The 25,389-nt window shown below is 43.5% G+C and overlaps 1 protein-coding gene across 1 annotated transcript in view; it reads right to left on the bottom strand.

Moving 5' to 3' along the window:
• Window positions 1-25,389, bottom strand: part of LOC112564786 (ras-associated and pleckstrin homology domains-containing protein 1-like) — a 52,052-nt gene that overhangs the window by 8,200 nt on the left and 18,463 nt on the right. Inside the window, 12 exon segments of the mRNA XM_025239858.1 lie at window positions 2-1,848; window positions 2,471-2,795; window positions 5,814-5,915; window positions 7,299-7,409; window positions 7,637-7,783; window positions 8,148-8,222; window positions 8,504-8,625; window positions 12,726-12,885; window positions 13,218-13,295; window positions 18,129-18,316; window positions 18,865-19,104; window positions 24,409-24,511. Coding sequence (XP_025095643.1) covers window positions 2-1,848; window positions 2,471-2,795; window positions 5,814-5,915; window positions 7,299-7,409; window positions 7,637-7,783; window positions 8,148-8,222; window positions 8,504-8,625; window positions 12,726-12,885; window positions 13,218-13,295; window positions 18,129-18,316; window positions 18,865-19,104; window positions 24,409-24,511 — 3,498 coding nt within the window.

Genomic DNA, 25,389 nt, shown 5'->3' with positions numbered 1-25,389 from the left:
CTTAGGAAGCACTGGTGGTGGGGGTGCTTGTTGAGGGTGTGTGGAAGGAGGAAGCACCTGTTGTTGAAGCAATGGGGTTAAATGTACTTGCTGAGGGGGCACAGTTGGTGGTAGAGGTGGTGCTTTCTGTGGGGGCACAGGGGAGGTGGGACTTGCTGAGGGGTACAGGTGGAGGTGCTTGTTGAGGATGCATTGGGGGAGCTGGTACTTGAGGAGGCACAGGTGGAGGTGCTTGTTGAGGATGCATGGGATGTGGGGGCACTTGCTGTGGAAGCATTGGGAGATGTGGTATTTGCTGAGAGGGCACAGGTGGAGGTTTGGGTACTGATTGAGGATGCATGGGGGGTGCAGATATTTGCTGCAGAAGCATTGGGGGAGGTGGTCCTTGCTGGGGAGGCACAGGTGGAGGTGCTTGAGAATGCATGAAAGCTGGGAGGACTTGTGGAAGCATTGGAGGAGGTGGTACTTGCTGAGAGGGCACAGGTGGGAGTGGGGGTACTTGTTGAGGATGCACAAGGGGCGGGGCCACTTGCTGTGGAAGTGTGGGGGCAGGAGGAAGCTGATGAGCTTGTTGTGGAAACACAGGAGGAGGGGGAGGGGGCTGTTGCGGATGAATGGGTGGGGGTGGAGCAGGTTTTGGAGCTGTTGGGGGTGGGCCTACCTTGGACTGCTGCTGCAGCTGTTTTAATTGTCCAGATGGTGGATGAGGCAGAGGTAGTGAAGGAGCCTCTGGTGGCTTCATATGTTCTCCATAGTGTGGTGGTGTGGCAGTTTCTAGTGCACCAGGGGTAGTAGGATGCATTGCAGCACCCATCTGACCAATAGTAGCGTACAAGTGAGGGTTGATGTCATACTCTTGACATGACGGATGTTTCTGGTGATGATGTTCTTGATGCCCAGGCGGCTGCTCCTGTAGTAGCCCTGGATATTTGGAGTCCTGTTCCCTCAGTTCCTGATACTGTGGCTGCTGAAGTACATCTTGATACTGAGTGGGTAGTTCTTGATAATATGATTGTTGCTGCTGCAGCTCCTGACACTGTGATTGTGAGGATGGCTGCTGTTGGTGCTGTTGGAACTGCTTGTGTAGCTGGTACTGCTCTTGATACTGCTGCAACTGCTGTTGGTACTGCTGCTGTTGTTGCTGATACTGATACTGTTGTTGCTGATAGACAGACATACCTCCAGCATACATATAGCGGTCAGGTCCAGCATATGGATCCTGTGCAGATCGCGAGCCATCCGGCACAGACTCAATACCATACTGCACATCCTCCACCCACTGCTGGGTCCCAGAATGCCGCATGAGGGGAGACATTCGCCCTGGGCTTCCTTCATGGGAATGTCGCCTTCCCATGGTGGCAGGGGGCGACATGGGGGGCGCACTGTTGCCGTTCATGCGATGATGGTGAGTTGTTCGACTGTTCGAGTCAGTAGATCCACGTCTGTCAGACATGGAAGATCTCCGACGATCGGACCGTGAAAAGGTGTGACGTGACAACGTGGAAGAACCAGACGATAAAGATGAAATTTCATCAAAGCTTCCACCATCTCCGCTAGGACTGGTCCCACTGTCAAAGCTCAACTGGTTCATTTCAGTCAGCAGACGAGTTGTTTCTGTAGTCACGGGCAGCTTGGGCCGAAGTTTCCCCCTCAGCGTGTTGGCCATGGTGTGTCGATTTTCTCCACTTGAACTGGAGTCTTCTGAGGAATCTGTTGACGCTGAGACAATGGAATCCCGATGTTTGGCAACCACAAGCTGCTCACTAGAGTCTGTGATTATGCAGTGGGTTGTGCTGAAGGAGACACGCTTTGTTGGAGTCTTATGACCAGTACTTCCATCTCCAGAACCTTCACATAAACGTAAAGGAATCTATATATTACCAGAAAACATTCAAATTTGATGCACGGTTTAGTGCAAACAACATATGAATAACATGCATGCTCTGATTCCTATTGCGTCATTAATTACTACCACCACTTATAAATGGTTTATTTTGATGGCTAATTAAATCCATGTTACAGCTTTGATAAGAGCAGGAGGCATCCTGTAGACATTATCTCCAAGTTAAAGTAGTTATTGTATATGTGTATATATGTTATAGTATATAGAGTTTATAGTATATAACGTGTTATATACATATTTGAGAACTCTATACATTCAACCAAGCTCTAAGAAGAATTCAGAATAATGAAAGGAAAACAGAATCAGCAAAGTCACAGTCCACTAAAAAGCCAGTATTTATAAAAAAGACACCTCTGACAAACACTTCTTTATTAAAAAAAAATGATAAGAAAAATGGTTTGAAAGTGCAGGGGTTTTTTTTAGTGAACTTTTATTTCTGCTGTTTTGTGGTGCACTGATAGCAGTTCCAAAACAAACTTCCACTCTGTCTTCAGCATTTCAAATCAATAAGTCAAACAAAAAATGGAAAAGAAAGGCAGCTTCAACTGTGAGTTTCAGGGTGCTCACCTTCAGGCTCTTTGCGGTGAGGAACTGGTGCTACACCAGCACCTATGACTTCACTACCATGGTAGATGCCACTCCCAACTGTGCGGCCTGGGGTGGTGCTGTGAACAGTTACGATGGTGTGGTGTGAAGAGGGGGTGAGGACAGACAGGCGGCTGTCCTGAAGTGAGGTCTGGTTCAGACCCTGGAAGTGGTCACTGCAATGCTCTAATCCCTCCCCTCCAGTGGAGAGGTCAGAACCGTCTGCAATAGTAGTAGCCTGGCGCAGATCCCAAGTGGCGACTTCATGGTGGACCCGCTCAAAGTTGTGAAGAAGCTGCTTTCCAAGCTGAAAAAAAGAAACAAACCATTCATGTGAAAACATATCATCTAATAAGGTTCACAGAGGTTAAGACATTTCCAAATCTGACTGCAAAATGGTGTGCAAGAATATTAGATGAACTACCAAAGAATAAGATAAATGTCCACGTTGGAGTACTCGAAAGGTATTAACATCACAAACATTTCTCCTAGACATCTTCTTTTCATTATGCCCCCTGTCACTGAACACTAATTAGACAAATTAAAACAAAGCAGTCTGTCATGAAAGGAAACCAGTGAAGATTCTCCAAACAACATTACTTCACAACCAAACCAAGAAGAAAATGAAGTGCACAACAGTTCTCATAAGACACTGACAGAAGCTAAATGCCTTAGAATCCTTTACTGTCAAAACCCAGCAGATCAGTAGTGTGAAGTGGGCAGCACCTTACCAATATGCAGACTGAATAAATGTAATTAATTGTTTAAAAATTGTATAACACCCTATCCTATCAGATAACATTTGACACGGAAATGTGTGCTTCGTCTTTTCCTGTTGATGGCAGTTTCCGTATAAGTCAGCAGGATGAAATAGTCTAAACAATTAGTAGCATTCAACTTATCTCCAAAGCATGCTTAAAAAAAAAAACCAAACAAAAAAAAAATAGGAGACATCATGAAAACAGTTACCACCATTATTAGATAGACATATTCATGTCTGCACTCATTTGAGGGAGAAGACAGATAGAAAGAGAAAGACAAACAGCAAAAAGCATGTGTGCATGCATGCACTTGCCTGCATATGCATGTGTCTATGAATGATAGAGGTGATAAAAGAGACAGAGATAGACCTTGAGACAGAATGAGAGAGAGAGTGTATAAGAGTGAGAGGTGAATAGAAAGACGTATAAAGATATATAAAATACTCAGACATGTTATCATTAAGCATGAAAAATCAGACAGATATCATACTAATGATGTGGAATGACTGCTAAACATCAGAAATAACGATAAAACTGTCAATATCTCATTTGCTAATCTACTGCAACAATGACAACATGGTCTGAGGTAACAGACGAACAATTTCTAAATACTGCCAAGAATATCAGACAAGATCGAGCATTATATACCACAAAACATCACAGTAACACAGCTGAACTTCTCGCAGATGATACAACTTGCGTACAGGTTAATAAGGCAGCAAAGACTTGCAGTGCTGCCTTATGTGACTACTGCCAATCTCATGCAGTCTATAGTCTCTAGCAGAGTCTCACCTGGATTGGATTTTTTTTTTAAATGGAATAATAATACAAAATCAAAACAAGCTAACAATGAGCATGGTCGCTAGTCACTACTGCCACAACAAGTGCCTACACCATGGATGCTGCTGGGCGCTGATGGAGTTGGGCAAAGCAAAGCACTGCGCCCGCTGCAGCGTCAGCCCGCCGTGACAGCGCGGGTCAGGTCAAGAGGGCAACACAATGAAGCATGGACAAAAGCCGACACTTAACGGCTTCTGACGATCGAAAGAGGAAGGCACAGGGTGGAAGAAGTGATGACTCACACTGCTTCCCTATTCGCAGGCCTGGTCATCCACTCCCCTCCCCTTGTTTCCCTTCCTTCATTTGGCATCGCCTATAGTCATATGGTATCAATGTCTGTGCTCGACACTGATAGTGTGTAGCTTACTGTTTTGCTTTTTTGAAAACTGTTCTGTGCACTACTGTGATGGATTGGTCTACAGGATGTTTTTAAATATGTTGTTGAAGGATGGGTCCCTTTCCTTTCTAATGAGCTGGAGGCATTCTGTGGACTCCAGAGATGGACTAGTCTGACAGATCTCACTTGTAAGACGTTTTAAAGGATAGGTCCCCTACTGAACATGATTCATCTGCTCCATCCAATGGTGATGTGTCTGTGTGCATACATAGCACCTGACATTATATATGTGCAGTGTGTGTATGTGCTTGTGTGTATGCATTTTCCCATGCCAGTAAATCAAGGTGAATGTGTGTTTATGTGCATGCACACATGCAAACTAAAAGTATTAAGCATGTGCTTGCAAGCATCAGCCATGCATGTGGATGTATATGCACGGAAAAAAGGAATAAAAACAAACAGGTTTGATGCAAAACTCTAGTGAAAGAATATTTATAGTGGGTTCAAAGTACAGTGACCTAGACATTTTGTGAAAGGAGCCTTTATGGGGATACAAAGTATAACACCCTCAATGCTGAATGACATAATTTCCTGCTCAACCACCCTGGTCATATATAGATATAGTCAAAAGGGAAGTGATATGAGGAACCAAGGAAATGCAGAAATAAATTTTATCTGAAACATTTCGTTTCACTCCTGCCTTCTCCCTGTTTTGCTCAGTTAGGAAAAATCAGTATCCAAGATTTTGCTACCAGCAATGCTCTAAGTCTACATTAAGGTTTAAAGGTTCATTAATAACAAAATAAGAACAATAAGTAAAATACAGAATATAAAATGAAATACAAGAAAAAATTACATAGTCTACAGGACATACATATAAAATCAACAGTATAAAGTAAAAGATAAACAGATGGACATGAATGGTGGAAATTAACATTACCAATGGCACAAGGAAACATTACTAAATAAGTATAGAAGAATAAAAAGAAACATCTATCATTACAGTGTGAGGAAAAACATACAGTTGTGTGGCACAGTGAAAACAAAAGAGGCTTAATGACATCAGACACTGTTGTAGCACATTGAAAACATAAGACCAGCGACATGAGACAGATGGATTTCAGTACAGCATAACATGACAAATAGGCATCAGTACAACACACCATGACAAATAGATATCGGTACAAAATAACATGACAAAGCACTGTAATGGCTAAGCCAAAGCTTCAATGCTAGACCAAGCACAATCAAAAGCAATAAAAATGTTCAGCCCATAGCTAAGGAATTAACTCGATCAGTACTAAGGGTCAATATTATAAATAAAACCCACGCTTCATCTTTCTGATTTATTTTAAAACTAAGAATAAAACATTCTAATCTGTACTACCTTGGCAATGCGGATGCCCATTATCCACTGATCAAGGGAGGTTTGTGTCTCTGCACAGAAGTATCGTATGTATTTGGAGGTCTTCTTCTGAATTTGTGGATGCTGTTGATTAAAAAAAAGAAAAGAGAACAGACTTTAAATCCAGAAAATTAAATATCGTCAGTACTTTAAACATTCTTTCTTCTTGCCTTCAATAGCTCTTGCCCTCTCACAAGCAAACAGTTGAATGGTTCCAGCAATGTCATCCAAACTTGGAAATACACATACTTACTGTGAAATGAAGTGGTCTTTTCCCAGTCGACACAGCTGTTGAATGGGTACCTGACTCCTTTAAGGGTCAGGTAACATAAGGCAGCAAAGGAATGATGGGTACCACCCTCCCCAAAAGCTGACCCCACCCTCAAACACCCATTTAACACTTTACTCCCAACAACCAACAAGCTACATTATCACCTTCCTTACGCTGTTTTACTGTTTTTCTCTACAATGAAAATATCTTGCACTTACAAAGAACACCTAAATTTGATATAATCCTAAAACCGTATAATTTCTCAAAAAGAGCAATAGGAGAATGCTCAGAGGTTTAGGTGTTCTTAGATGCTGCACCAAATGCATGATTCATGCTGCAATCTCCTTAAAAGACAGTATCTTCTCTACTCTTCAGAAACAAATTTAAATAGAGGCTAATGTCTGATCCTTTTATTTTCATGAAATATTTATTGATTCCCTTATTCTCATTTTCTGAAATGGATGTATTTTTAGAAAAGTCAGCAATTCCATTGGCAATAAATTTGCTTCCCCTGAATGTCATGATAACAAAAGTGGATAGTATTCAAACTACTTAATCTCTAACGAGCTTTAACAGTTAAAAAATTAAACGAGGGCTAGGCTGAAAGCTATTTTCAACTAACTGATTCAGTTCAGTGCAAATATTGATTCCGAAGATCCATGGCAATAAAAGTACTCCATTTATGACTCACAAGCATTAACCTTTGGAGTTCCCAACTGTCTTTTCAAAAGATATCAATTTCAATGAAGTCATAGTTCAGGTTCACTTTATCGCAATGCCTCATTAGCCTACGGAATTGTGCTCACATTTATTGCAATGACATCAGAAGGTCAACCATGTGTACTCCCTCACCTTTAAAACAAATCATTTTAAAACACTATAATTTTTTTTTTTACTGTAAACAGCATCATATTATGTTATTCTGGCAGCAACTTTCAAGCTTTATATTAGATATTTATGAAAATCACACAAATGAATTATATAACATAAAGAAAATGAAGGGAAAAAACTCACAAATTTGAAACACATTTTTTACAAACTAGACAGTTTGACAGCATATCTTGTATAAATGATCTGGCAGAAATGTTGAGCATCATGTTATGTTCGAGATTGAGCAAGACAAAGAAAACCACACAATAATAACATGAAGAGCATGATGAGGCAGCTGAGCACATACAAAGAACACTAATTCATACCTTGAGAGCAAAGCAAAAGTCTGTGGGCGAATGGTATTTCTTCTTCCAGCCAAGACCCCAGTACACCTCAACATATTCAAATTGTACCAGGCAAACTAGATCCTTGGGAGCCTTGAGAAAAAGAAATATATATAGCTAAAACACTGAGTAGCAAATGACCAGGCTTTAAAATGTACAGGAGCTTATCCTGCAGATTAAGAACACTAATGAAACATCTCTTATCTGTTATCTCCCCTACTTCAAAAAAGTGTGCAGATCATATATATATATGCACTATGAGTTCATCCCTTCCGTTCTGCAAATAAAATGCAATTATCCTACGAAAGTACTGGTCATACCTTGCTGACCTTGCCCTTGGGATTGTAGTACAGACCAGAGGCTCGTAAAACAAAGAAGTATTTTTTCCAAGCTTTCTTTCCATCTGACTTGAGGAACAGTGCTCCCTCCACTTCTGGCACGGACACTCCAGCTGGCGAGAAAAACTCCTGAAGCAAAAAGTATCAGGGTAAAACCTGTGGTAACCTTAGGAAGAGGAAGATGATGTGGGGATGTATCAAAGACAATCGGAGCCTAAAGATGATGTTTAAATGTGAGAACTATTGTGACAGGATGGAGATTTGCAGGGCATAGTATCACAGAGACCAATGGCTGTAGATGATCACTAACTGGAAAGAGTTGGGGAAAAATGAAGGTGAATGAGTCATTTACTATAGGTGACAGCTGATATATATATATTCAGATTTTTTGAATGAAATAAATACATTAAAAAATTATGTTGTTTTCTTAATATTTTTTGTGCATCAAATTTTCGGGAAAAGTAGTCCAAGTAAATTCCTCATAACTTCTCACCTGAATAAGTCGCTCTCTTTGAGATGAAGCTAGTTCTGTACCTCTTTGTGATGATGTCCCAGGAAGGAGGTATTTCTGTAATAAAAAATACAAAACAAGATTAGAAATTAAGCAAATTTACATTTTACATTTAAAGAAAGATGAAAATAAAGCAAAGAAAATGGAGAATGTACTTATGGCATAAGGATTCTTATGTGTCATCAAATGACTAGCAGTAAGTGTTGGTTCCTTGTGTGTCATCAAATGACTGACAGTATTTTTTGATTGCCTTTAATTTCATGTTACACTCTAGAATTTACCAATGTAATAACCATAATTGGTGCAATGAAAGAGAAGGCACAGAAGGCAGTGCTCACCTCTGGATGGAAGAATAGGTTGTATTTTTCACGCCTTTCCTCAAAAAGCACCTTGTTCCTAGAGTCACGTGTCCACATCACCATATTTTCCACCAACGAGTCATGGTCTTCTAGGATACGCTCTGCTCAGACAGACATTTCAGTCTTTTAGATGTTTTTAAAAAAACCTAAAAGCAGCTTCTGCTTCTTTCAAATCGAGCAGTCTCACTTTTGTGTGTGGCTAAAATGAGTTTTTTTGTGTATAAGTGTGTTTCCACACCCTACATATTTATATTGCACTTATTTAAGAAAACTGGTGTGTCAGTCTGTCAGTCATTTGCCCTTCACTGGTACCAGTCACTGGAAGAAGCACACAGAGGTGGCAGCTGACAATGCTTGCCACTCAGGCCTGTCTTAGGTGATGAGAAACAGTTCTGAATAGGACAATCAGTCCCTTCTTTCATATTGTAAGCCAGCTCTTCCTCTGCACCACAGCATTGACCACCCCCATAAGGTACCCTGAAGAGAAGAGAAAGTGTTGTGCTGGGTCACATCGCCAAACTAGACCAGCTTAAGCCACTCAGCTGTTCCTGATGTCTTTCAAGTGTGGCAACCATGTATACAAAGTCACTGGTTCTATGTTCTCTGAGACCCAGAGCAGCCTACTCAGCCATTTGTTCTCTTTGTTCTCGAATGTCTGGATTATCCTTTCTTCATCGGCAGATTCTACATTTCACACCCATAAAGCTGGATTGGTACTACAAGAGACTTGAACAGGTTGTACTTCCTCATAAGCCTGTCGTTAATGGCTGCAGCAGACCCTTCCAGCCTAGCCATTGCAGCAAATATATGTAAATTGAAGACTGGTGTCTACATTAAAATATGGCAGTGAATAACAGCATCTTCTGCATCTAGGTCAAAGAGTAGTGAGACTGGAAATGTTCTTCTCACAAACATTTCCAACAGATAAAGATTTGTCTGATCACACTCCTCTACAAACAATTGAACACAGCTGAAATAAGAACAGAACAAAAATATAGTTTATCTAACCAATGAGTCTGGCAGAATTTGCCAATTTTGGTGAGGTATACACTTTCAAGCGCTGTCAGGTTGCTCACAAACTTTCAAAGAGCTACTTTCGAGAAGACTGAACAGCCTGCCCAGCGTGGCCAAACTGAAATGTCTACGATCGTATCACCGCTGGAGTAGCGTCTGGTCGGACCACTATATAGCCACTTGGGGAAAAGGCAGTCTGGCTGTCTGAAAACTGACTCTGACTGACAGGTAATTAACCTTTAGTTCCTCCTACGGATATACGGTTTCCCAGTCCAAATCCTTCCATAAAAAAAAAAAACCAATGAAAAGATCTTTATCAAATAAAGCAAGGTGCCACATGTACTGAGGCAGCTTTCACTGCAAGTCAAAGGAAGATGTTTTCAACGACCATGCAGTTTATAAGCTCCAGGTATAAACTCGTACTGCAGTCATCAAGCTTGCGAAGGTCGTGGCACAGCTGGAGGTCTGTTTCCTCACAATTTACATTGCCAGACAAGCTCTTTGATGTTGACAAGTGTAACAGGGGTGATAGGGGCCACTCTCACCACAATAATAAACACAAGTCAACACTATTTTGGGTTTCTGGTTGATGGTTTCGGCTAAAGCGAAGCGTATACAAAAGAAATCCTAAACTGCTCGGTACGTGGTGTGATGCTCCCACCCTGAGGCTGCAAGTACGCGGGGCACTGGGCGAGTGTCACATGCGGGGGCCGAGAGCCGTAAGTGTAGGCTATATACCGTACCACAAGAATATCCTATCGCGTGGACCCTTCAGTCGCGGGGCCTGGGGCACAACCCAGTTGCCACCCCCAGAAACCGCATCTGCTCCCGCTTCTTCAACTCCCTCAGAATGCCCTTGTCCTTTCTGGCTTCTCGCTCTCCCTTATTTCTCCTACCCCGAATATTCTAGCATCTACCCTGTTCCTACGGTGCCCCCCCCCCCCCACTTCCTGTGAAAACCCAACAGAGGGGTCGCGAGGTCGCTGGGGTAAACCATCGGGTCATGCCTCCGAAAGAACCAGGGGATAAAAGGCCATCCGGGGGAGGCAAAGGGGTCGCTGGACATCGGACACGTGCGCCAGCCTCTACCACACAAGACTGAACATAACAAACCCTTACAATTACAATTTTTTTTTTACCATAAGAATCTAAGTTGTTTGTTGATGACACGGTCTCTTGTGGTCAACGCTGTCGACTCCGGAAAAACCTCCACAATGTGGCACCTAAATATACCGAAGTATTTCATTCATAATCAGCAGTTTGAAACGGACTCTCGGAAAATGCCATCGCTGCAGTCTAGTAATAACTGCTCAAAAACAGTGAAAGGTAACCGCTACAGATGAGACTGGGACTACTCGGCCACACCAGTGATCCCTACTCACGCTCTCTGAGATATAGACTTTGTGCGTCTGCGAAAAACGTTACAGGAAAACCATAATAAACAGGAAAACCATAATAACAAAAACTCGTGCTTTGGCCACGTGACCCGACCGGACACTTTGCTCAAGACTGTCCTTCAAAGTTCCTTTGATGCCGCGGTGGCCAGAAGAACTGATTTACGAAGTGAATGGAGTGAACTGGTCATCCTGTACAGGATCCGCTGGTTATCACCCAAGCATGTCTGCCATGTCATGTGCCCCAGTCAAGGTACCAGTCTAGGGACGAATGACTGAGTAATTTAGGTAGCCGAACAAGTCGGCGAAGACGCTGATAGAATCTGTTTACGATCTTACTTTCCAGGTTAGTGACACGTACTGCTCTTAATAAAATCATTAGTTTAAAAAAAAGACGATCTTCACCGCCAGGTTATTCCAAAGTGCTTGTCTAAATTTATAAATACAGATACTCCAGCTAGTATAATAGATACTGATGATGATGATCGACAAAAACAATAATAAGCCAAAACTTTATCGGTCTACGCTCATCACAAACGGGGAGCACTGTAAAGAATGATTCAATATTCTTTCAAGATTAAGGGCCGGCAAATCCAACTGGAGGCTACAGATCGCTACATCTGCCATCACTGTACACCTGGTCCTCATCAAAACACGGAGATGGCAATCACACAATGCAGCCCCAGTCTCTCCACTACCGCCGTCACGACTTGCTGCTCTCCGCAATGCAGAATCGAGGAACGAGTTCCAGGATCCTGTGCACAGCATGGGGAGCGACAGGAAGGGGGTACAGTAAGAGGAGGGGAGGGTAAAGAGTGGAGCAGGAACCACGACTGGCAGAACCGTCGACGTCAAGAAAAAGTCCACTCTCCTGCAGCAGCAACGTGAATGACTCAGAGGTCGGCCAAGTGCAAGCGGCAGCGCGGGGCATTGTGGGGCGTCCGCCATATTGCTCTGTCGGCGAGGACTACGGCCTCCTACACCTTCCTGCTCGCTCCTACCTATAGGTCGTGCGAGGAAACATATCAATAAGATCGTAGAAGTGACAAATTAAGTAGCGATTTCACATTGTGCCTTCTTCTTAAAAAAAAGTCCGTTCTTCCTGCACTTGCCGTTAACATATTCATTTCCGGTTGTGGGGAGAGACTGAAGTGACGAAAAGTGCAAATGGAAGACTCATTCCGCTTCAGTTTTTCCTCTTTATTTTTTCAAATGGAATACCAGTACAACACCTCATTCAGGGTCTGTATCAACCGTACGCTGCCTGAGAAATATGAACACGTTTGTGTCACATTAGATGAGAAAGTTCGTGCCACACTCGGGGATGGGTGTAGATTACAGAGGTACAATGTGGATGTTTGCACGAGATGCACCATCGCACCACGTCCAAAGGGATACAGCATTAACAAAAATAATAAAATTTGTCAAGCGCATTTCCCCACGAGCTCAACGCTCAATACGAAGATTATCTTCCCTTTATGAAGAATAGTATATGAATCGATGGCATGTTGCCTGCATATATATCAAAAGTAAGTTAAAACGCTATCTTCTGTCCTAAAAATGTCAGAACCTGTGATGTTAGCACTTCACCTCTACCGTGTGATCTACTTCGCTCACAGCACGAGACACAGTTATCTACAAGGTAAGCGTTTTGCAACCACAACATTGCTCTTCTTTCAGAAGAGATGAAGTTGACCATAATCACGGAGAGATGTAAGAGTGGGAGACGGCAAGAGGTGGGTTCATGGACGTTTCCCCCCAACGACCCAGGTAAAAATATCAGTGGTGCTCACCCATGAAGAGCTCGGGCATGTGCTCGATGACAGCCATGTCGTGGGTCAATCGTCCGTGGTGCTTGTCAGCCAGCACGGAGCACACCTGGCTCACCGTCATCTTCTCATCCACTAGGATACTCTTGCTGCTACCGTCCTTGGCAAAGGCTCTCACGAATAACTGTGAAGGAGAGAACACAGGTCAATAAGTGAGGTCAACGTGGCGAAATAAAAGTCCTAGACAAAACTGGTGATATAGATCAACCAATTTTTTATACTTTTTGATAGAATTCTTACGGACAGACACGGGGCGGGGAGAGAGAGAAAGTGTCCAATGTAAGTACTGTCACACGCGAATGGTGCTATGTTCCAGGCTGGCCACATACAACTACGTGTAGTAAGCCCGTAGATGAAGCAGCACCTCCATCATTAAGCTTAACCACTTAGAGGTCACTGTGTATGAAGACAACTAATCCATCTTAAAAGAATGTACCTCTCTGCATCATTACACACCTTCCGTATCTTGGCCTCCTTGATCTTCTCCAGGGCGATCCTGATTTTTTCCGCCTTCAGCCGGGCTAGATGTTCTTCCTGAAAGCAGAGAAGCCATGCTGGTAAGTAGTTTTCATGATTCACTCTTTCTGCAGACTTACATTCAAAGTTATGATATCTAACGACTGAGCAGTTGTACCTGAGGTCAGTCATGCGATTATGATACCGAACATAGGGATAAAACACGTCAAGAGAATCAATACATCACTTTGTTTCGATCTTGGACCTACTACATCAACCTTAGTTCTTTGCCTCCGTATATGATTAGACTTATCAGGCATTTAAAGTGACGAATAGAGAAAAGGGGGAAAACAAGGCGAGAGAAGAAAGTAGCTCAAAACAAACATCCACCAGCGCCAGCCAGAAGAGTGGAAACATACAGAAAATTACCCATACAACCACCAGATGCAGAGCGACTATCCCTATCCTATATCAATCCCTATGTCACTGCAGTTATTACTAACAGGCACACCGCAACAGCGTCCTTCCACCTGCCTTTCCAGGTTCCCCTGCCACACTTTGGTGACATGGTGCGACAAGCAGCCCAGCCAACGCATATCCGGGCCCAGCACTACTGGACACCTTTATCACCGACGATCCGACGGTGACAACTGTCATCAACAAAACAGCAGACAATGACATGCAAGTCGCAAACTGTAACGACTTTCTCCGCCGTGCAATACTTCTTGACTGCGAGACGAGACGCCGGCTACCGCTCCTGTAGCAGTCGCAGCTGTGGAGGATGCGTCAAAGAGAAGGCGTGAAGACCACACCAGACCACAGCACCGCGAGGTGCAGCGCAGGATCCTGGTCCTATGACGTCATACACATGTCTGTGCATAACGGCTATGGAGTAAGAGGTTGCAGGTAGGGAGCGGGGCGGGTGAGAAGGGAGGAAAAGGAAGATAAACTTAGAAACAGCTTATGTCAACCATTGTTTCTGTGACTAAGCTGCCACACCAGACTGCGCGCTGGCGCCGAAATCAAAAACCAGCCAATCGTTATTCTTGGCGCGCAACATCGCACGTGGTGGCTGCCATGCGCGTGAAACTTCTTCCGGTTTAGATGGGGATGGTTTGGAGGGAGGGAAGGTAGGGAAACGACTGCTGCCCCCTTTACCGCAGCTTGTGATCGCTGACAAATGTTTACATCTGACTTTTTCTCAGAGACGTCCTACAAAGGAAGTCTGACCATGTTAGCTACAGGAAAAAAACACGCTGTTGCCAACTCCTCTACGCTTCATCTCAACAACCCGGCCAGATGGCGCCTGTGGCACTGTTTTTTTATGTATTGTTAGAGGAAAACAAATTAGTGATAGTTGTACATCGTTTATTGATGATCACAGCAAACACCTGCCGAGTTTGATGGTGCGAGCGAAGCAGCAGCGTGACAGAGGAAGCATGATGTACGTTGGATGCTGCTACCAACAGACGTTCACTCGATGTCGGTACTAGGTTCTGAGAGCTGACACAAAACTCAAAGAAGACTGGTTCAGGTCTCGAGGAAGGGCGGACATTTTTTAAATATAAACTCTTGCACAACTCTCTGATAAATTTTAAGGTCTGGTCCACAAAGGAAATTTTCACCGAAGGTAACAAAAGCCAAACGAACGTAACATTCGGAAAATCAAATATTTTAAACTAGTGAAAATTTGTTCGCATTTCAGTTCCAAATGCATGAGAGAGAGTGTGTGTGTAGTGTGTGGATGGATGACGAATTAGTGTTTTACGCCGAGTCAGCAACTACGGTTATATCACTGCAAGGAAGCCTGCCCTGTAAACAGATGCCACATAAAAAGAAAGAAAACGTGCGGAATGAGAGCTGAACTCTGGACAGTCAACCTTCATTGTATTGGTGACAAGCGGGAAAGAGTGAAGCCGAGTAAATGAATAAGCAAGCGCAAGACAGGCTGGTCTTTAAACAGCGCTGTGATGTAACACGAAAGTGTACCCCTGGGTACTGAAGTTTGCTCCCTGGGTTCTGACAAACAGGGCTTACAACCGCCCAACACACGCACAGACACGAAATGCGTGAAATGTTGTAGGGCTTTAATTTCCCCCTAGTCGTTAGTGTGACAGCAAACAGCGAGCCTCCCAATGACCACACCAAGCCAGACCTAGGTGCGGGTCAAGTAGGTGCTGCACTTGCAGGAAGCAGGCTCTTCACAAACCCGACTTATAAAGACTGGACCTTCACCCCCAAGGTATATATAGATATTGTTGGGGTGAATGCATGGCGTGATGTGCGAACAGGGCTAAATTACCCAAAACAGGAAACAAATAATCCGATTACCGGATAAAGTGAATTATTTGATACACAGTGCCCGAGCATAATAACGGGGCACCGACAAACAAAAATAGGAAAGAAAAAAAAATAGGCAAAGAGAAACAGCGAGAGAGGTAAGGGGTAAAGGATAAAGGAGGGGGTCGTTACAAAAAACAAAAAAAAAATGAAGTGAGGAAAGGGAATGAACAGAGCAGGAAAAAGGGGCGATAATGCCAGAATAGTGGGAAACACAAGTACAACGCACACTAACATCCTCGCCAACACTCTGCTCTTGTTCGTCTTCACATGAAATGTCAGTTCTAGTTACACAGTAAGCGTTGGTCTGAATGTGCATCAATGCTATTTCCTGGAATACTCCTTCAAACTTTAGTTTTACTTGTGTTCATATCTCGCTGTCGTCGTTAGTACACGTGTAGTTGCTTTTATACTTGGCGACATCATACTGGCTGCTACACCTGGCATCTTCTCTCAGCGACATCATACTTTGTGCGAGGCGTTGAAATCATGCTTGCCATTCAACAAACATGTAAATAAACAGGTGGTGGATGAGAGAGAACGCTAAAGTCGAAAAAGGAGAGAAGGGCGCCACCCCTTGATAAAAAACATAGTGACACAATCACATCTTAGTATATCAAGTCCAAGATTTGATGGGAGTAAGAAGTATGAGAAGGGGCTGTGCTCAACGCTTCTCTTCTTTCTGAGGGCCATCATTTCAACCACCCGCTTCTTTCGCTGGCATGAGCACACATCTTGCGCGGAAGGGCGGCACCAGAAGGCACCACACCCTGCCGAAGAGCAGGGTCAAAGCCTAGGAGAAGAGGACGAGTCCCGGAAAGACGTCAGCGCCGCCTGCAAAACTGATGACATCCCACTCCTCCACCTCCAATGGCAGGCAACTTCCGGAACCTTTGATAAGGTCGGTGACGCCAATGAAAGCAACGCCTTGGTTTAAAAGTACAGGCACCTTGCTGACATTTGACATTTGTCCGGATATTAAAACACTACTGACATCACTGGGTGTGCCAGTCCACCCACAAGACAATGTGATAGATGGTCTGCGTATTGGAGACAGTGACAGACCATTGTGTTGTGCTTGTCTTGGGTTCAGCCTTTGTAAGGGGAAGATACTTGCTACAGCACCTGCACACCATCTGCCTCAAAGAAACAATAGGTCGTGACCTGTTTGAAACTGTCTCCACCTCCGGTTCCACTCCATCTTTCCACACACATGTGCTAGCACAATAATTACTTGCTTAAAAAATTTATGCAAACATTTTTCTATTACTTCAGTGACACAAATGCCGCAGGAGGAAAGAATTAGGGTTATTCACTGCAAAGCGCTGATAAGTATTTTAAAACTCTGCCATGCTTTGTTACTAAACAAGACCGCATGTTTATGATTTCCCAACACTATCCCGATCATATCTACCCACACCCTGGCGGGTGCACAGTGAGCCGTGCATGCTGTGAGTGTAAGGCATGCTTTTTTTGTCTGCGTAAATCTGCACCATCTATCAGGTATCTCGCCGCCGCAAGCTTTCTGCACCACAACATCTTTCACCTAATCGCAGGTGAGAAGAATTGCCTCCTTGTGCATCAGCGCGCGCTTCATGATCGTTTCATGTTTATCGTGTATTTCTACCAGAACTACAAACGCTGACCCACGTGTAACCCCTTGTCTTGCACTGACGAAGAGAAGTGAAGGCATTTACATGTCTGCTCGCCCCCGCACGGCTGATGCTTTCTTCACAAAAATCTCGAGCCCGCAGTAGCTGAATCGCGTGAAAAAGGGATGTAAACTGTTATAGCAGCGTTGGTGGCCAGACCTTGTACTAAAGTAGTTTCAGTGTTTGGGGCTAGAGACGAGCGAAGCAAACTTGGTCACCACCAGTCAACTAACTCATTTTGTACACGGACTGGGAACTTTACAGAACTACGCAGAAAACTTCTGTTAATTACAAATAATCTACAATGTGATCAAAAGCAGGGGTTATTGCAAGGAGAATTTTATGTACAACAAGAGAAAATATTAGGCTTCCCTTCCTCACGTTTCAAAATGATGGTGGCCGCTATCTAGGTTGGCTCTGCTCGGTGCCTACGTGACACATCAAGCAAGCATTTGTGAAGACGAGGCTGCCAGCAGGCTGGACTTTGCCAAGTTTTCCAGAAACGTCTTACAGCCAACAGGCGGTGCCAGCAGTGTCTTCCTCCCGCTTCTTACCCCTCCCTCCCATTTACTTCTCCCCCTACTCCTCTCAAACACACACAAAAGGACTGAATGCAGTGATAAGGCCGGTCACTTGAGTGTCTTATGACAGAATCACAATTTTCCCCCACTTCTGATGCGCTTGCGCAGACCTCAGAGTAGCATTTGCTAACCCTCAAGTTGTATTCATGTGTGTACAGTTAGCGTTTATGAGCCTCATTTAGCAAACACTCCCCTAATTTTAACCCACACCGTCCCTGACATACCAAAACTCAGGTCATAACCCAAACATTTACCCTTGCATCCCAAGCGACAATTTTCCGAGACTCCTCGCGCTTTAACTGCAGGCGTGCACGGTCATCCACCCCTCCCCTACTCACCTCGCCGTGCATGGTCAGTGTAGACACAGCGCTGTTCATGCTGCACGTCTCTCCAGATGACGACGACGTCGTTTCCGCCGACGACGACACGGTGGCCATGGAGGTGAAGGACTCGGAGGAGGGCAAAGACGTGTTGTCAGAGAAAGCCGAATCGGTCTCACCCGTGTCGCCCATGTGTTCCGGGTGGACTGTCAAGACAAGCAGTGTAAGACTACCATCAGCATCAAGAAACAGAGTGGAATTTTTTTTCAAGAAAATGTCTAAATTCTTATCCTTAAGATATTTGTGATTCCCTCATTTATCTCTGCTCGTCTATATATATATACGTGTGAGAGAGTATATATGTGAGTGATTTTTAATGCTATGACATGCAAATGTATTATTATGGAGAAAATAACAGACGTGAAATTAATTTTAATATCAGATAATATAAAAGACTTCAGGTAAATTTTTGTTAATACTTTATCTGGAGAAATTAATGCACCTGGAGATACTGTATTATTCATGTACAATATTAGGAAACAATACTGTACACAGAGTAAACATAACCATTAAAATTGTGACATCAAGCACGAACAGGCTGAGAAATTCTCAAGGAGCCAGCGGAGACAAAGAAGCAAGAAGAGCAGCCACATCAAATGAAGTGGACATTTCCAGCACATCCTGATAGCGGGGGATTAGGATAGTAGTAGCAAAAAGCCGATTAATGAGAAGCCAGTAGTTAGTACCAGGCGTCAAAGCTGTCCATTGGTCTTCCGGTAGCTCAGCCCCTGCGTGATCTCCGCTGCCAAAGCGTCCAGTTCGGCTTGTATTACGTCACTTCCGCCCTCCACCCTTCCGTCGAGCGGCGCACATTGAGGAAGATGTCCGGGGCCCCCACGCCCTAGGGTCTGGGACAATTCGGACTGAGTGGAGTTCAGCTGCGTTTCCAGCTCCGAGAGTTCACCCAGGATGGCATCAAAGTTGACATCTTGGTCTGCAACAGAAACCCGACAGCTCAGTGTACTTTAGACAAAAAATAATCACTGTCTATTCAAATAAGTGGAATCTACAGTGGGATATGAAATTATGCGACTACTTAAATTTATATGCCTTTTGTTAGCTTTGATAGACTCAGTTTTCTTACGGATTTAAGATCCAATCACAGCCCTTTGTCCTTCGTTCTTAGGGATATAGTTAATATTCCCATAAGTTTTAGCACAGCGGACGCTAACGCAGACTTCAGACAAAAACTCGTAACTGACAGAAGGTATGACAGCAGTAAGAATAAAAGACGAAAAGGAAAAGACGTATGATAGATGATACAGAGAGAAGAAACAATAAAATAAAAAACAAAGATTAGCTGTGATTTGGTGTCTGCGCCTCTCAGTAGATTAATAATAATAATAATAAATGATTTAAATAAAAATTCCAACAAAATAAATTTTCTCTCCTCTCTTTTCAATGCTGGAAACAGTCTGTCCAACAAAAGCCAAAACATCTTAAGAAGAAACCCTAAAAAAAAACCAAACATGTATCACCGCACTTGCGGAATCTTTAAGAGCGAGCCTCACTGGCAATCAATCTTTTCTTCCTCCAGTCCTATCATCATTCTTTACCCTCTCCTATCCAAAAGGGCTTTCTATTTCGGACCTGTGGTCAAAGGTAGGATGCAGATGTTCTAAATATATAGCGCATTAGAAGGAATGACGCACGAGCCACACGAGACTGATAAAGGCAGACGAGGCTTCTCCGTGTTTAATCACATCAAAGTCGAACAAGACACAAACAACAGCTAACTCATCCTTTTTTCCCCGTTTTTTTTTTCTCACGTGAATAAAAGAAGCCAATCATCTATATGTTTTTGTGTGTGAATATTTGAAGACAACCGTAATAGGCCTTAATCTTAAGATATTAATCTGTGACATCAGCGAGGGATCTTGCCAAATGGGGTAAACATATAGGAGCTGTAAAGCCGCATACCTCACGCGCGCGCAATTCTGAAGACAAAAATATAAATAAACTAAAAAAAAAAAAAAAATGATCAGAGGCAGACAGACATGCAAGGACAATGGACACACAGGACGAGGGAGGATTGCGGTGTGGATGTGAGAGTTCAAGAGAGAGAGAGAGTAATTAGTCTTGACGTTGATGCGTTCGATAGGCAGGCAGTCTCCCGAGAGCCCGGAAATAGGAAATAAGATAAAAGCTCAAGAAAAATCGAACCTAATTTGATTTCGCTAATGTAAATTTATCATTAGCTTTTCTATAAGCTGAAACATTCTCCAGAACCTGCTACACTGACTACAACTTCCAGAATTCACACGACGATAAAAATGTTTTGGCATTAATAGAATTAATAATTTTGACAGTTATTTGCCCATCACGGGGCAGCCCTGCATTCTACACATTAGCCCCATGCTGTGGCAGAACTGCATCTTTCAACTTTCTGGGAGCGCTTCCAATGTTTGTCATCCAGTTGATGCCCCCAGCCCTCGGCAAGGTACCCACCTTTTGTAAACCGAGTTGTGCGAACAGTAGGTTTGTCGCTCTAGCTCCAGCTACCACCTACCCGCCAGAAAAAGTTCTTCTCGGCATTGTTGACATCATCTCCTCCCGTCCACCCCTGTCGTCTTCTATTTGCACTGTAAGCCACACTAACCCATCCATCTCTTCTCCACATACACACCATGAGCAGCGGCGTGTAGCCAGCACCAAGTCATTTGTCGAGGCTATGTCGCTCGCGCGAACAGCAAGAAGAGGTTTTGTAAACGTGTTTATCACGCTCGCCATTTCTCAAACTTAAAAAGAGGTTTGAAAACTGCTCCGCAAACAAAACAGTTTTTACGTTCGTGACAACACGTGGATCAGCTCAGTTTAGAAAACTGTGCAATACTTGTCCCCTCGACATGTCCAGCCTTAACCAGTATCCAACGATTTCGTGATGCAATGCTGAAGAAGCCATTGTTATCATTTGTTTTTCTATACTGAATTATGATTATTTAACTGCATGTAAATGTATGTCTGTATTTCCATCACAAATGAGAATGCTATTCTGTATGGAGACCCACAAACTTGACTTAAATTGTTTATTTTATATCTGGGACAGTTAGGTGGTCTCTGGTGGCTTTGCAGAATTTTTTTTAAATATTGGGTAATAACTTCACTTTCATTTCTTAGCAGTTTTGTGGCTAAGCAGCCATTATGTCGACAGGGAAAAAAAATGTTCTCATACTGTAAAAGCCGAAGAACAAAGAGAATCGTTTGCCAAATAAAAAAAGTTGCGAAACTTTCGGTGGTATAAATCAAATGGCGAACTGACCAAAAAAAAAAATCTGTGGGTGTTTTATAAACAGTTTAAAGGAAAACGTTTGTTTGGCATGTTCTGTGCTTTCTCGGCATGCACTTCACAAGATTTACATGCACTTAACTACCGTTTCTCAGCAGCAGATTCCTTCATCTTAACAAGATATCGACTAATGATGTGGTGCTCTGTTTCTGAAGGAATGCTGCCTAGTCTCAGTGGCTTCCTGTCAAAATTCTCGACAATAACAAAATAAGACCGAAAGAGCCAACAAAGAGAAAGAGAGTTCCAACTCGGTTATTAAAAGGAAAATAACAACTGCTTGACATCAGGCCGTGCAAGAATTCCTTACCAAACATACGGGCAACGACGCACATTCGTTAGTAAAGAACGAGAGGGAGAATATCCTGCTTGCTGTACGTGAACACGCGAGCTGTGGCTGAGGGTTACGGAAGGGGGAGAAAGTGTAAGAGAAGGGGAAGCGGGGACTTGTTCTCGGTAAACGTTAGGGCCGTGACCAGCCTCTCAACACAGAGCCGGCGCTAACACCTTCCCACAGTCTACAACAACACTCATACAGACATTTGCCATTTGCAAGCGAGTTCAGAAATCTCTAAATTGCGCTTACAGTCTGAGCAGAAAAATGTTCAGTTAAATCCTATCCTTCTTTCAGTATTTACAAACATACGGACTGCACGTGACCCCCGAGGTAACACATGTCTACTGGGAGGAACGCAAACTCTATGTGAATACTAGACCCGTCATCTGCACCCCTCACATATTACCCCCACACAGCAGTTACTAACACTGCCAATTATTTGTAATGGCCACACTGAGTACTGTAGCAACATTGTCTTCTCAGTGTCTGACCTAATCATAACTTACACGACTTTCGCCATGACCTACAATCGATAGTTCCAAACCAAGTCATGCCACATAAACTAGCCATCAAAAGAATTTTCGTGATAGCAGACTTGTCTGGTCTACGGTCTGAAGCCAACAAACCTCAAAGTTCTCAAGCTGCCAGACAAAGAACGACGCTGGTGGTCTGTCTGTTAACCAAATCATGGGGACATGTATAATTATTATGAATCCTAACCCCGGTTAGTGTCATACCCTGAAAAAATCTTTTGTCTAGCAGCGGCATGAGCTTTACGATATATTTTACTATCTTCCAGATAACAGTAAGTCAGTAAGTGCAGAGCTAGTGATTTAAAACATAGCGGGCTTGATTTCAATAATACAGGCGTCTCTTAATACTGCTTACTCCTTTTTTTCAGACAAGGAAATCGTGAATGCCAATTGTTGTAGAGACCTGTTTACACTAAACAACATCGACAAAAACATGACCAAACTCTGCTGCTCAAGCTGCTTCCCCCAGTAGTGTCAACAACACCACATCTTTGTGGCTCTTCAGCAGCTGCGAGTTGGTCGGTGACAACAACTTTTTGCAATGGTCACCCACTTCACCATACACTTCATATCCTGCCCCACCCAGCTACGAGTCACTATCATTTGCTGACTGTTGTCACCTTCAGACATTTTGTCATAATTTTCTGTTTACCTAAAGTTTGCCTAAAACAGTCTTTATTAAAAACATTTGCCAAACAGTCAGAAATTAATTAGACCTCTTGATAAATTTTCACACTGTCCTTGCAGGAACGCCAGTGTCAGACATGGCATCCCGACTACGTTTGGGGAAGTGTCTACATCTCTTGTGAGGACGAAAAGGTGAAGGAGAGTGGCCAAAGGGGAAAGGGAGGAAGTACTTAAATCTTCAGTCTAAATTTAGCCTCTACCCTCCCCCTACTTCACTCAAGTGATGACGCCACACACAAACAAGTGCTTGAAGGCCTGAACCACGATACGACACTTGTATGTAGACGAACTTAAATCTTAAAGAGTGCAACTAAAGTGCATTCACTTAAAGAAAAACAAAACAAAAACAAACAGTCCAGTAAAGGATGAAGAAAACCCAAATCCCTCTCTCTGACAAAGGTCGGCGCTGGATTGGGGAAGGATGAGGCCGACATTTTTATAGATTGAATTGAAACCGTTAGGACGGTGTCCACGAGCTGGCGACTAGCGGGAGGAGAAGCACCCTTGGCGGCGAGATCAATATGTGGTCTGTTGCAGCCACGTCTGTCTGTGCCGCAGGGACAGTAATCAACCGCCAGCCAATGAAATTCTGACACTGATTTCTTGAACCCTAGGTCACTGTGTTACGGGTGCCATCTCTAAGAAATCGGCTGACGACGATCTTTCGTCTTTACTTCAGATGGCTAGTTAATGGTTCTGTACACCTAGTCGCCGGATAATGGTAAAGATGGGACTTTCTGGAACCCCAAATTTGAGTGTTCTTGTCGTCCTGTGCCCTTTCCTTCCAACCCTAGCGTGCAGGTGCGAAAGTCTGCCCTCAACAAGAGACACAACAAACTACGAAGAAGACTGACCAAGTTTTTGTCTGGTCATGTTGTCGTCTACTTCCTGGTTTGTTACCCTGTGACCGACGGGAGGGTGGGTAGGTGGATATTTCAGTCTTCAATGTGAATATCCACACAGTCAGCATGCAATATTGTATTGAAAGTCTGCTTGCCTGAATACTGAATTCTGATTTAACAAGAAAAACCACAATTACTTGTACTTGTGTCTTCCTATGAACCCTTGCTCGTTTACATTGTCTACAACCCTGACATTTCTGCGTCGGTCACCTGCATGCATGCAGTTCGCATACCGCACGCAGAACACTTAACACAGTGGCATCACCATCGGCATCTTCGTATTTCTTGGCATGTTGTTGTTTGCTTGATTCAGGTAAACAAAGAATGGGTATGCGGCGAGGCGACGCCAGTCGGGTAGGAACGCGAGGAAGCATATGAGAAGGGAGGAGATTCAAGTGCAAAGTCAATCAACTCAACACTAAACATGCCATGGCATGCTGGTGGTGGTGCTGGTGGTCTGGTGGTGGTGATGGTGGTGGTCAAACAACAGACTCACCGTCATTGAGGAAAGACAGCCGGAAACTCTCCATGGCCATCTTGGGCGTCACAATCGTCTTGGCACGCCGTCGGACTGTCCCTGTCTCACTGGAGTCCAGATCCTGCAACATCGTCATTGGGATTGTCATCAAACGAAATAATAACACAATAAACAAATAACTAAATAAATAGTATGAAAAAGGAAAGGATTCAACACAGCAATACGCCGCTTCTAAATAAATGTTGTCATCTATGATTCCCACAAGAGAATAAAGATTATGACAGGAGGAAAAGGTCAAGGCAGATGAAATACTCAACTAACACAAAGATATTTCGACATTTAATGTGTGCCCTAACATATAAGAAGCCAGTGGTCTACTAGCCGGGTGCAGTGCAAGTTGTTGATAAAAAGGTCAACATTTCTTAACACGGGTGGGTGGGGTGTGAATAATGTTTACAGCGAGCCAGCAACTAAGACTGTATCGTGACATAGAGGAAGCATTCTAGACAGCTCACATCAGCGGTGAAGACGAACTCATTACCACACATTCCGAAAGATGGTAACTTGGTTTCACGGACTCGGCAGTTCTCTGAGAAGATTCGTTAATCGAAAATGCTATTTATGGCAGAGCTCCGGTTTTTCAGCCGCGAGTTTGTCTCCCCCGTCTGTGCTTACTTCCTCATAGACCACAAGACGTTTCCCCCACAAAGCTTTGAAGTGAAGTAAGTTCCGCCATAACACTATACTTTAAATGCCATCCACACAGTCTAGCCATACAAGCAGGCATAAAATGCAAATCACTGGCACAGTCGGTGTAGCCATTGCAAGGACAATAATTAACATCTAGGTGAGATGTCGAATGGCTGAGAAAAACAGAACCATTGAAAAAAGTGATTTTGTCGTCATGGTTTTGCATTTGTTCAAGTGGCACGGCATAAAACCCAAACCAAGGAACACTCTCGAGAAACAAAAAGAGATTTTGCACATCTTTCAGAAAAC

Source organism: Pomacea canaliculata, linkage group LG5 (genome assembly GCF_003073045.1).
Source record: "Pomacea canaliculata isolate SZHN2017 linkage group LG5, ASM307304v1, whole genome shotgun sequence".
In the NCBI taxonomy this organism is placed as follows: Eukaryota; Metazoa; Mollusca; class Gastropoda; order Architaenioglossa; family Ampullariidae; genus Pomacea; species Pomacea canaliculata.
The sequence above is the reverse complement of the archived record's forward strand: the minus strand, read 5'-3'. Positions and strand labels throughout refer to the sequence as shown.